This window comes from Equus caballus, chromosome 9, assembly GCF_041296265.1.
Source record: "Equus caballus isolate H_3958 breed thoroughbred chromosome 9, TB-T2T, whole genome shotgun sequence".
Taxonomy (NCBI): Eukaryota; Metazoa; Chordata; class Mammalia; order Perissodactyla; family Equidae; genus Equus; species Equus caballus.
Genome location: NC_091692.1, coordinates 60,746,868 through 60,761,181, shown reverse-complemented (window position 1 = coordinate 60,761,181; position 14,314 = coordinate 60,746,868). Strand labels below are relative to the sequence as shown.

At 35.4% G+C, this 14,314-nt stretch overlaps 1 protein-coding gene across 18 annotated transcripts in view; it reads right to left on the bottom strand.

Moving 5' to 3' along the window:
• VPS13B (vacuolar protein sorting 13 homolog B) overlaps positions 1-14,314 on the bottom strand; it is a 777,539-nt gene that overhangs the window by 202,120 nt on the left and 561,105 nt on the right. For all 18 annotated transcript variants that reach the window (XR_011421645.1, XR_011421647.1, XR_011421646.1 and 15 more), the window contains one exon: positions 6,372-7,059. Coding sequence is in view for 14 of the 18 variants with exons in the window: in XM_005613228.4 (XP_005613285.2) it covers positions 6,372-7,059 (688 nt within the window). In the remaining 4 variants the exon portion in view is untranslated. The remainder of the gene's footprint in view (positions 1-6,371; positions 7,060-14,314) is intronic.

Genomic DNA, 14,314 nt, shown 5'->3' with positions numbered 1-14,314 from the left:
AATTCCAAATTACAGAAAGATAAAACTTTATACTAAAATTACCTATTTCAATAATAAGAGGGTAATGGATATACACACACAAAACAAGAGATTAGATATGATTTAAAAAACATAAAATGTGGGAGGAGGGGAGTGAAAAAGCAGAGCTTTAAGAAAGAGGTCAAGCTAAAGAGTCTATCGACTCAATATAGACTGTTATATACATAGAATATTATATAGGATCCTCACGGTAATCACAAATCAGAAACCTATAATAAGTAAGAAAATGAGTAAGACAAAAGAAATCAAAGATATTACTAAAGAAAGCCATCAAACCACAAGGGAAGAGAGCAAGAGAAAAAGAAAGGAAAAGAGAAGAACTACTAAAGCACCCAGAAAAAACAGTAACAAAATGGCAATAAACACATATTTATCAATAGCTACTTTAAATGTCAATGGACTAAATGCTCCAATCAAAAGGAATAGGGTGGCCAATTGGATGAAAAAACAAGAACCCATATATATGCTGCATACAAGAGACACACTTCAGACTTTAAGATACTCACAAGCCGAAAGTAAAAGGATGGAAAAAAATACACCATGCAAATAGCAAAGAAAAGAAAGCAGGGGTAGCAATACTTATATCAGACAAAATAGACTTTGAAACAAAAAGTGTAACAAGAGGCAAAGAAGGGCACTACATAATGATAAAGGGAACAATACAGCAAGAAGGTATAACACTTGTAAATATCTATGCACCCAACATAGGAGCACCTAAATATATAAAGCAATTATTAACAGACATAAAAGGAGAAATAGACAGTAACACAATAATAGTAGGAGACTTTAACACTCCACTTACACCAGTGGATCCAAACAGAAGATCAATAAGGAAACACTGGCCTTAAACGACGCGTTTGACCAGATAGACTTAGTGGATATATATGGAACATTCCATCTAAAAACCACAGAATACACATTCTTTTCAAATACACATGGAACATTCTCCAGGATGGATCACATATTAGCCCACAAAATGAGTCTCAATAAATTTAAGAAGATTGAAATAATACCATGCATCTTTTCTGACCACAAAGGTATGAAACTAGAAATCAACTACAGGAAGAAAACCAGAAAAGCCACAAAAATGTGGAGATTAAACAAAATGCTACTGAACAATGATTGGGTCAATGAAGAACTCAAAGGAGAAATCAAAAAATCCTGGAGACAAATGAAAATGAAAATATGACATGCCAAAATCTATGGGATACAGCAAAAGTTGTTTGGAAGTTTATAGCAATTCAGGTCTACCTCAACAAAGAAGAAAAATCCCAAATAAAGAATCTAACAGCGCATCTAAAGGTATTGGAAAAAGAAGATCAAAGCAAGACCAAAATCAGCAGAAAGAAGGGAATAATAAAAATCAGAGCAGAAATAAACAAAATAGAGACTAATGAAACAATAGAAAGAATTAATGAAACCAAGAGCTGGTTCTTTGAAAAGATAAACAAAATTGACAAACCCTTAGCTAGACTCACCAAGAAAAAAAAGAGAGAAGGCTCAAAGAAATAAAATCAGAAGAAGAGGAAAAATTACAATGGACACCTCAGACATACAAAAGATAATAAGAGAATACTATGAAAAGCTATACACCAACAAATTGGATAATCTAGCAGAAATGGATAAATTCTTAGAAACATAGAACCTTCCAAAACTGGACCAAGAAGAAGTAGAAAATTTGAATAGACCAATCACCAGTAAGGAGATCAAAACAGCAATCAAAACCTCCCAAAAAATAAAAGTCCAGGACCAGATGGCTTCCCTGGTGAAGTCTACCAAACATTCAAAGAAGACTTAATACCTATCCTTCTCAAACTCTTCCAAAAAATTGAAGAGGAGGGGAGGCTTCCTAACTCATTCTACGAAGCCAACATTATTCTGATATCAAAACCAGACGACGACAACACAAAAAAAGAAAATTACAGGCCAATATCACTGATGAACAGCGATGCAAAAATCCTCAACAGAATAATAGTAAATTGAATACAACACTACATTAAAAAGATCAAACATCATGATCAAGTGGGTTTCATTTCAGGGATGCAGTGAAGGTTCAACATTCACAAATCTATCAATGTGATACATCACATTAATAAAATGAATAATAAAAATCACATGATCATATCAATAGACGCAGAGAGAGCATTTGACAAGATACAACACCCATTTATGACAAAAACTCTAAATAAAATGGGTATAGAAGGAAAATACCTCAACATAATAAAGGCCATATATGACAAACCCCACAGCTAATATCATTCTCAATGGAGAAAAACTGAAAGCTATCCTGCTAAGAACAGGAACTAGACAAGGATGCCCACTGTCACGACTCTTATTTAACATAGTATTGGAAGTCCTAGCCAGAGCAATCAGGCAAGAAAAGAAATAAAAGGGATCCACATTGGAAAAGAAGAAGTGAAACTGTCACTCTTTGCATGATTTTATATATAGAAAACCAGAATGGCTATAATTAACAAGACAGGAAACAACAAGTGTTGGAGAGGATGTGGAGAGAAGGGAACCCTTGTAGACTGCTGGTGGGAGTGCAAACTGGTGCAGAATCCACTAAAAAACTTTTAGAAATAACAAATGAATACAGTCAAATTGCGGGATACAAAATCAACATACAAAAATTGGTTGCGTTTATATACACTAATAACGAAGTAGCAGAAAGAGAAATTAAGAATACAATCCCATTTACAATTGCAACAAAAAGAATAAAATACCTGGGAATAAACTTAACCAAAGAGGTGAAAGATCTGTACATGGAAAATTACAAAACATTGTTGAAGAAAACACAAAGAAATGGAAAGAGATTCTGTGCTCTTGGATTGGAAAATTAACATAGTCAAAATGTCCATACTTCCTAAAGCAATCTATAGATTCAACGCAATCCATATCAAAGTTCCAACAACATGTTTCACAGAAACAGAACAAAGAATCCTAAAATTTATATGGAACAACAAAAGACCCCAAATAGCCAAAGGAATTCTGAGGAAAGAGAACAAAGCTGGAGGTATCACACTCCCTGATTTCAAAATATACTACAAAGCCAGAGTAACCAAAACAGCATGGTACTGGCACAAAAACAGACACACAGATCAATGGGACAGAATCAAGAGCCCAGAAATAAACCCACACATTTATGGACAGCTAATATTCGACAAGGGAGCCAAGAACATACAATGGAGAAAGGAGAGTCTCTTATATAAATGGTGTTGGGAAAACTGGACAGCCACATGCAAAAGAATGAAGGTAGACCATTCCCTTACACCATGCACAAAAATCAACTCAAAATGGATGAAAGACTTGAATGTAAGACCCGAAACCATGAAACTTCTAGAAGAAAACATAAGCAGTACGCTCTTTGACATTGGTCTTAGCAGCATATTTTCAAGTACCATGTCTGACTGGGCAAGGGAAACAAACAAACAAAATGAACAAATAGGACTACATCAAACTAAAAAGCTTCTGCACAGCAAAGGAAACCATCAACAAAACGAAAAGACAACCTAACAATTGGGAGAAGATATGGCAAACCATATCTCAGATAAGGTGTTATTATCCAAAATATACAAAGAACTCATACAGCTCAACAACAAGAAAACCAACAAACCAATTAGGAAATGGACAAAATATTTGAACAGAGATTTCCCCAAAGAAGATATATGCATGGCCAACAGGCATAGCAAAAGATGCTCAACATCATTAGCTGTCAGGGAAATGCCAATCAAAACTACAATGAGCTATCACCTCAATCTGGTCAGAATGGCTATAATTAACAAGACAGGAAACAACAAGTGTTGGAGAGGATGTGGAGAGAAGGGAACCCTTGTAGACTGCTGGTGGGAGTGCAAACTGGTGCAGCCACTATGGAAAGCAGTATGCAGTATCCTCAGGAAATTAAGAATAGATCTACCATATGATTCCACTGCTGGGTATTTATCCAAAGAACTTGAAAACACAAATGCATAAAGATACATGCGCCCCTATGTTCACTGCAGCATTATTCACAACAGCCAAGACTTGGAAGCAACCTAGGTGCCCATCAAGGGACGAATGGATACAGAAGATGTGGTATATATACACAATGGAATACTACTCAGCCATAAGAAATGATGAAATCTGGCCATTTGTGACAACATGGATGGACCTTGAGGGTATTATGCTAAGTGAAATACGTCAGAGAGAGAAAGTCGTGTATCATATGATCTCACTCATAAGTAGAAGACAAAAACAATGACAAACAAACACATAGGAACGGAGACTGGATTGGTGGTTACCATAGGGGAAGGGGGGAGGGGGGAGGGCAAAAGGGGTGATTAGGCTCACATGCGAGGTGATGGAGTATAATTAGTTTTTGGGTGGTGAACATGATGTAATCTACACAGAATTCGAAATATATTACAATGTACATCTGAAAGCTATATAATGTTATAATCCAATGTTACTGCAATAAAACAAATAAATAAATATTTAAAAAAAAGAAAGTATGTAATCCTTTTTCCTTCCACATGTAATCCTCTATATTGAATCTGGCCCATTGCTTTCACTCTAAGTTTCATCTACTGAAATTAGGTTCCACATTGGTCTACAAAGAAGGATTTTTTATTAAACAAAAGTACTTTATTATTTCAATCTAGGAAATGATTATAATTCAAATACGCATCTTTCACATGAGCCCTGATAACTTTGCTGAACTTCATATCAATATTTCTTAATAGAGGCCACTGAAGCCACCCACGTATAAAGTGACTGCAGCCAAAAGAACTTAAAGAGGGGTTTGGAATTAAGATTTGTTCTCCCAATCCTGCACCTAGTTTTGGCCAATGCTAAGCAGACCCTGTAACAGTTATCAGGTATACAGCCATGAGTCCTTCAATCACATAACATCAACTACCTCAGCACCACTCCCATCTCCAGTGCTCCTAAAGTACCTATTTTATTGCAGGCACTGATAAATGAGAACATGTTTGGGGAAGGGAGGCAGTGGTTACTGGTAAATATTTAACTCTCAGAATAGGAGAGCTGGCTGATAGCATTTGCCAATATCTGTGGCGTAAATATTCACACTATGGCCAATTTAAACTACCAGTGGTTTAACAGCTGTCTTTCAAAGTTCTTAAAAATTTAACAGTTGGCTCTTGAGAGTCAGTGTGAGCCAGTTCCAGCACACCAATGGAGACAGGGCCAGCAGGCAGTCTAGGAGGTAACCCCAGGTTACTCCTCCTCAGCAACTGGCCAGTTACTCCTTTCTAAAGCACAAGACTTGCAGTATACCTCAGCAAGAGCCAAGGGCTCCTTTGATCCTACTTCCTTAGGCTAAATCCTGATCCTCACACCTGCCACCTACTCTCCAGGAGTCTGCTGTGTAAAATGGTTCTCCTTAATGCCAAGAATGAACCAGCCTGACTTCCAGATTGGACAAATTCTCCAAATGCCTCATTGCTGGCTTCCATCTGCTAGGTGGGATCACCTGATAGCAATTAAATGCCTGCATTATACCTGAGCTTGCTAGGGCCGGCTGCCAATGCCAAGTCTTAGATGACCCATCTATCCTCTGCAGTCTTTCTGGCCAAATCTCTAATTCTCCACTAACTCAGGGAAAAGGTCTCTATCCTTTGTTTGACCCTGTTTCCATTAGCCCTTGTTACTTAATAGCTAGTATGTCTTAAATCTGAACCCCTGATCACTTTCCTAGTCTCAGAAGAAGTTCAATAGAATTAGTATAATGGATGCTCTCTGGTTATAAGGAACGTATGGGTGGGGCAACAAGAGTCAGTTGGCCAATACCACTAATAAATGTGTTTGTTGTAGATGTATAAAAATCTTTACATCATCTTACTTTACTAATAAACCTTCTCAAATACATTTAGTATCATGCTCCTACAGCAAGATGATTAAATCAAAAGAATATCGAAACAAACTTCATTTTCTAAAGTTTTTATTTTTTTAATCTAAATTGCTAATGCATAAACCTGGAAAGTATACCTATGGGCCAATAATATGAAAAAAAGCTTTGCTTCCCAATCATTGGAAATTGTTAAGCATTTCTATTGTCCAGAAAGAGTCCCTGTTTCATTCAGCTCCTGAAAAAAAAAAATATTCAGAGGCACGGTAAAAATGCTAAGGCTAAACCTTGATACATTTCAAACATTTACTTAAACACGATTCAGCTGTGGGACATGAACTTTACATATTTACATATTCTATACAGAAAAGAAGGCTTGTCTGGTCTGCCAGCTGTTTTCTGTTTGACCAATCTTGAAACTTCGGGAATAACATTTAATATGTAGTAATAATTATTAGCATTCCAGTAAATTTGCTCTTACCTGTGCATTTGTAGTCAGAGGCGACCCCTTTAAGCACAGCATCAAAAATGGATATTTCCACTCGTTGCTTTCTGTGATGACAACTCAGAAGCAAAGAAGGTTGGGACACAATAAAGTACAAAAACGGTTCTAGCTGCAAGTCACCAGTTCCTCTTCGTCCAGGCTGCCGAACAATCGTTATACCAAGTGCTTGTCTAGCAGATGACCTTGTGGATGCATGAAGACTTTGAAGAGAGATGACCCCTAATTTTTTCCCTGAAGGAAAAGATACGCTACTGCTTAAGAGATCTTCTGCTGTTACCGTGGAAATACATGCCTGGCTGGGCTTAGCAACATCTGCATCAACTTCTGGGAGATTTAACGAACTCTTGCCTATTTTTTCGTTATCCTTCTGTTCTTGTGATTTCGACTTGGGCAAGGCTGTACAGGAATAGGTCATTAGTGAGATTCTACTTGCAGTAATAAATATGTCAAAAGGAATAAAATTCAGATTTTTTACAATTGATGATTGGCGTGAAGGACGGGCAATGCGATGCTGACTGGTACCACTGTGCTGCTCTATTTGCACTATTCTGATTTTAACGCTGTCACTGCCAATTCCACTATCTTGAGCACCACTGTACCGAGATGAGGTTTCAGCCATGCTTCCATCAAACGTATCCATTTTTTTCTGTTCTTGCTTAGAAATCTGTAAGGAAAAATTATATTTTAAACTAGTTACATTCCCAGTATTACTGTATAAATGATGTTATGCAAATATGTTAAAAATGGGTCTAGTATAACCTGTAACACGGTAATCATAAAAACAAAGTAGGTGCCCATTCAAGAAAATTATTCATATTAAAATGCCAAGGAAATACTTGAGAAAAAGCATCAAATGTGCATTTCTTTTTAAAATTTTTTTAAAGATTTTATTTTTACTTTTTTCTCCTAAAGCCCCCAGGTACATAGTTGCGTATTTTTAGTTGTGGGTCCTTCTAGTTGTGGTATGTGGGATGCCGCCTCAGCATGGCTTGATGAGTGGTGCCATGTCCGCGCCCAGGATTCAAACTGGTGAAACCCTGGGCCGCTGAAGCACAGTGCGCGAACTCAACCACTCAGCCACGGAGCTGACCCCTCAAATGTGCATTTCTATCTTTAAAATTACTTTTGAGTGTCCGACTTTCTTTGGACTAATACAAAGTAATGTATAATTTAAAAAATGCCTCTTTAAAGAATTATACTAATTAGCATTCTTTACAGTGATTTTCCAAGTAGTACAATAAACTGTTTCCAAATCATGATTACTATTAGTTGAAATTATATTTTAAGTAGGAGTAGTTTACATTGTTTACCTTTATCATTATAAAATTGATTTTCAGGTTTTGGATAGTAAGAAAGAGAAGGAAAACTCAGTAGTCCTAAATTATGAAGGACAAAGAAAAGTAATCTAAAATAATTGTATGCCATTCAAACTGATGTTTATTTTCCTCTACTACAATAGGTTTGAAACAACGGTAAATGTAAGTGATCAAGCAAAACATAAGTAATTAAAGTCCTTGAAGGTGGATTTTTCCTTTGTACACTAAAGGCTATTAGTTCTCAAAATTTCCCATCAATGACTCCCTATGTAGAGAACAAAGAACAACGTGGTAGCAGTGGAAGTTATGATCATTTTGGCAGCACAACTCCACAATCTCCAGTTTGATTCTTTGGTCTCCCCCTTTCTTAGGTCTCCTAACCATCAGTTTGCTATTTAAGACCTAGATCTTTCACTTGTTTTTTTCTTGAAGTAGTAACACAGATTCACTAAAGAAACCAAGGAAACTCTGAGAAAAAACCAAAATCCCCCCAACTCCCATCTTATCACCAAACATAATCAATGGTAATATTTTAGTGCATTTCCTTTTAGTCTTTTTTATCTACCTGCACATAGGTTCCCTCCGCCCTCACCCCTTTATGGTTATAATCATACTGTAGAGACAAATCTGTAACCCTTTTTACATACTAATATACTCTTCATAAATGTCATTTTAAAAAGATGTATAATATTTCATTTAGTGTTAGAAACAATTTTTTCAGCTATTTCCATATAATTGGACATTCAAATTTTTAATTTTTGCCAACAAACATCTATGACAAACATCTAATAATATTTCCTTAGGACAGGCTCCTAGAAGTGGAATTACTAGGTAAATGGTATGAAAAAGTTTAAGGTTATGGAAAATCTCCAACACCTTTCCAAAAATGCTACACTAATTTTATATTACCACCAGCAACGGAAAAATATTCCCCAAAGTACTAGGTATTGCTTATCATTTTTCAGGCTCTTCCTTAATTTGGTTGGTAAATATAGTATCATTTTCTCACATGCTACAAATTATTATAGGTTTCTTGTGAAAGTGTTAAAGGACTGTTAAATAATTCAAGACAATGATCTGTCATTAAAATTTTTCAAATAACATTTGTTAATTGATTTAAAGTTGTTGAGGAAGATACATTGTTGTTAGAAAAATCCATCATTAGCTATTTGAAACAAAAACAACTTGTCTGTGTTCTGTGAAGATACCACCTTTTTTAAAACACCTCTATCTATACTATACCACTTCCCTGCCTGGAGCACCCCTTCTGAGCTTGCTGTAGCTGGCAACCATTTAGCTATCTATCAAAACTCAGAACCATTTAGCTATCTATCAAAACTCAGAACAAACGAACTCTGAGAAGTGTTCTCTCACTCTTTTACTTCTTGGTGATCCTAGTACTTTACTCATACTTCTATTTTAGTATGTTTTATTTTCTATAAAATGTTTTGTGGTGGTAGTATCAGATAGTGTTAAAATAACCTATAGCCTTTGGAGTCAGACAGAGATGGGGTCAAGTCTAACACTTTCTAATTGTATCATTTTGGACAAATTAAACCTCTTGAAGGCTACATAATCTCACGTATAAAATACAGATAATAAATCCAACCTGAAAGGGTTAGTATGAGGATTCAATGAACTAATCTACCTAAAGAAGTCAGCACAGTGCCTGACATATAGTAAATACCCCAAAATGGGCAGCTGTTATGTGTGTCTCTTTTACCAGTTGAAGGGCTGCTGGAGGTACTGGGCCATATCATTTTGCTTCTGAGTATCACTAAAGAGTAGTGTAGTGCCTGCTACACTGAAGAGAAGTTCCATAAATGTTTGATGATATGTTAGTTTCTGATACAACATTAAACGAAAAAAATTGCTCTGCAGACTAGAAATACACGATTGCTAATGTGTAAATATACATGGACACAGACTTCCCCGTATACTGTACTCTTTAAGGTCTTTCGAGACACATGCATGGACTTTTTACTGATCTGCATCCTCCACCTTGGGGGCTTGATCACACTTCAAGCAATTCTCTCAGTCTCTGATGGGTTCTCATCCTCACATTGGGAACATTAATACCCAACCCACAGAGTTCCTGCAGCATCAAATTAGTTAACGTATTGAACACACACAGTAGGCACTCAACAAAGGGTAAGTTAAAGAAAGAAGTCACGTTCTCTGTGAAGACTTCTTCAACCCTTCCACATGGTGCTAGTCTTTCCAGCTTCTGTGCTTTTATAACAAACTAATATTATTATAGCATTTTCACACTGTGCTCTGTCTCAGAGATTGCGAGCAACTGAAGATTAAAAAAATAAGATACCACTGAGTATGTTTATTATTTGCCAAACATTGTTAGCACATTACACACATTTTCTTTACTAAGTGTGGCAGTCTTTTCAAGGGAGTACTGTTACCTCCATTTTATAGCTGAAGAAACTGAAGCTTGGAGAGATTAAACAACAGGTCCAAGGTCAGACAGCTAGTAGGCTATGGGTAAGAGGGAATGCCATTACTGTTCCTAGCACACATTATACCGCTTGTTATATAGTAGATTTCAATAACTGTGTGCTGACTGAATAAATGAATAAACATATTTAATTTAAAAATTCAGTAAAATAAATTAAGGCAATTATCAAAATGACAGTTTAATTTTAAAGCTTTCAGTTATTCCTATTATAAAAATTTCAAATATACCTCCAAATCTATTACCAACTAGGAATTATCAAGTAATATGTGAAAAAATAATAAAATCAAGTACAGAAGTAGTCTAGGATTTATTGCTCACATTTTGAGGCATTATAAACTAAATATCTGTATACAGCATAACTAAAAAAATCCTTTAGGTTGAGTTCAATGGCAAAGCTCAAATCAAGAACTCAACTAGTTTTATTCTCTCAATCAGTAGAGGCAACCACAATTAACTATATGAGACTATATTTTACACGCACGGAGCATTATATTTTCTTCTGATTTACATATTTGTATTTAAAATCTAGCCTCTCCTTCTTTGAAGTGAATTGTTTCCCCCTTTGGTGTTAATGTGACAAAACCAAATACCTGTAGGTAAAGATAAAGAGATTTAGTTGTCCAGCCCTATTCCTTGTTGAGAGTGACACATTAGACTCTAGTGAATGTCAAGTGGCCCAATTTTGAGATATAAATAACCAGCAGGGGCAGGATGGCAGCTATCAGCTCAGGTCATGTGGGTTACTGAACAGAAGTCAGATGGTAACTAATTCTAGTCACTACTGAGCAGAATGGAATTTGAATCAATGACCCAGAGATGAAAGACTCTGACCCTTACTGAAAGGAAAAACAAAACAAAACAACTTTCCCCACACTAGAAAACTAAATTCTAAAAATTGGGTTAAAAGCAAACATTTCCTCCACTTTTCTAAGCTTCCACACTATTCGTAGAACTGAAATAAATAAGCTGGTGATTTTTCAGACATATTAAAAACCCACTGGTTTGTCACCAGTCTACTGCAGATTCATCTATTATATTGAAGAGTATCTGGCCTGCTATTGAGAGAAGTTTTATAATTAATTATATGTGCTAAACTCTAAACTTGGGCATCAATTTACTATTCCTTTGTGGAAAGAAAAGTTCACAAAGTACAAACTCTGAAAATAACTTTTGCTTTATTACTGTCCAAGGGGACTAATCATTTAAGTTGTCAAAATAGCAGTGTCTGCTAGCTCTTAGTGACTGCAGAAGAAACGTGTATCTCTGGTCAGTGCTGTTACATCAGCTCTCCTACTCTTTACCTAACTCATTTAAAATGAACAATAAAAGTTTTCTTTAATTAGCTACTGGTGTGCATTAACATGATCATGATTAAACCATAAAAACCAACTGTACATTACTCTGGTCCCCTCTTCCATATGTTTTAAATTATTCTGTTTGAAAATGTACTTTGCGTCCCTTTTAAAAGTTTGACCTTCTCCTTTCAGAGAATTAAATGCATATTACTGTAGTGAAGAAGATAATGTTTCAGACCTCCAGGCATATATTAAACACACTGGCAGCACTTGAGACAAAATGCTTTACTTATTAGATACTTCCTATTCTAAACAGTGTCATCAAAGGCTAAAAACAAAATCCATATAAAAGCTGCACAATGCTTCCACACAGAACCTGTGCCAAAATCCCTGTACTTTCCAACTAATGAGGAAAGGATGTGTACTCTTAACATATGAATGTAAGATTTTCCAAGCATTCACTTTAGGAAACTGGGCTATTGATTCCATATGGGTTATGTTAAAAGAAACTGTATTGGTAAAATAACCTTTAAGATATCTGGCATGATAACTATAATTAAACAATATTCAAAAGACTAAAACAAAAGGGAATTTGGTTCCACAATGGCTAATTAAAATAAAATGAAAAAACACACCATGCCATCTATCAAGATAAATTGTTATTGTTTAAGACCTATTTAAATACTGTTAAAATATACTTTTAGATAAAATCTGAAAGAGCGGGAAAAATATTTGTGGCTTAAAAATGGATAGTTTGGTGAAGAAAAAAGTTTAGGACTCTGAAATTTTATGCAGAGATAACAGCTTTAAAGCCTTGAGCACAACCAGATGGTACGTAAATCAGAGGAATTCTACAGTTTCACTATCAATGAGTTTCAATATGAGAAGGTTTTCAATAGCTAGGAAAACATGTCAAGTTGATAGTTTACTTCTTAGATCATTTCAGCGCATTTTCCCATCCTTTCACAGCCATGTATGGCACAGATAGAGCCACCACGGAAAAGGCGCTGAAAGCCGTACTAGTAGCTAGGGAACTGTAGCTAATTCCTCCTTTGAATGTATCGAGATAGGTAAATTTACTAGCTCACCCTGGAGTCTGGTAAGAACCAAAGTATTTCAGGAGTTGTGGCTAAAACCACACTTGAATATGTGACAATACCAAAGATGCATTAAAATAATTTCAAATGACATTAATTAGACATCCTTCAGTAGCATTTTAGAATGGAGAAAGATAAACTTGATTGATTGAAACTTCTTGTTTGGCCATATCAACATTTTTATGAGTACATGAAAAAGTCATTCTCATTAATAAAAATGCTGCAAATAAATGGCTATTTAAATTTTAAAGAAAAATACGTGGAAACCAACCTCTTGAGAATTAGCAAGGGCTAAAACAAATACAATTTTTGTTTTGATGGCTGACAACAAAGGATAATTCAGCATTTATTCCAGTATGTTAATTCACATGATTTCTTTTAATTTCTCTGTCTTTTTAAGGAAACCTTAACTATACACCAAACATGAACATATCTGCATATTTTTCCATCCTCTTATCATAATTATGGTTATATAACAGCAACACCGAAGTAATATTTCCAATGTGCAACAGTTATACTGTAACCTTGATCAAAATATCTTCTGCCAATCATGAGATCCTTTTTCATATCTTATAAATTATGGAAAAGTGTGAAACCACAAAATCAAAGTGACAATCACATCTGTATATCACTGTGACATTTATTCTAATTTTTTACTGCTCTTGCAAAAATGTAGTAGTGTTTTCAAAGGACGTCTTCTCTATCTCACAAAATTAAATACAATAAAAAAATTGGCTACAGTATTTTAATGGTTTCACATATTGGAATTACAAAGGAGAATTTTTATAAATGAAAAAATTACATGCCTCATTGATTAAACATTTGCAAACATACTTGTCTAGCTGTATCTTTTATAAGTTTGGTTTTGGGGATGGGGTGTGGTGGTACTGCTGGGAGAGGGTGTTGTTTGCCTTTAGCAGAGACACATTCTACACTGGAAGCTTTACATAAATAGCAAATTGTTGTAACAACCAGAAACAATTTCAATAGATAATTTAATCAAGTAAACAAAAAAAGTATATTTTTAAGTCTCAAATATTCAGTGATTTCAGCATTACGCTTCATAAACTTTTATCATTTTATGCATGAATTACCACTGTCAGTGATCTGTTAGGTAAAACTTATCTAAGTACATTAAGTTAAATAAAAAACATCATAAAGAACAAATTGACTTCGATATGAAACATCTCCTTCAGTGTCAGCAATCCATTATTTTTTATTTAAAAAACGAACTTGAACAAGCACTGTATGCCTTTGGGTATTACAGATACAGACTGCTAGAAAACAAGGCCTTTTTATATTTTATTCTCTAAGCCAAATGTTATACAAGATCCCACACAATATAATTGTTCCCAGTTGGATGGCAAAAAAAGTTTTCACAAGACTGCAGTAATTATGCAAAAGAGCAGAACTAATGATACCCATCACTGCTTAACAGATAGAACGGTAAAGAGAACTATAGTTTCAAGTTTTCCCTTTCATGAAGTTACTTTCCGGCTCTTTGAAGTAACAGTGTGAGGCCACCACTGCCTGCTAAGTATCAGTTCAAATATTCACATTTCAAGAGCAGTGCTAACTGCAATAAAAGCAGCCTGGAGAGAGTTTAGGCAAGATTGTGTTTTACTGTAGTCCGTATTTGGTCTACTGTTCTCATTTGGGTGGCAAATTACAAAGAGAGACCAGTTCTAGTGCTAAACTGACTATTACACCTCGATCATTATCAGTGTATGTTTCAATATGA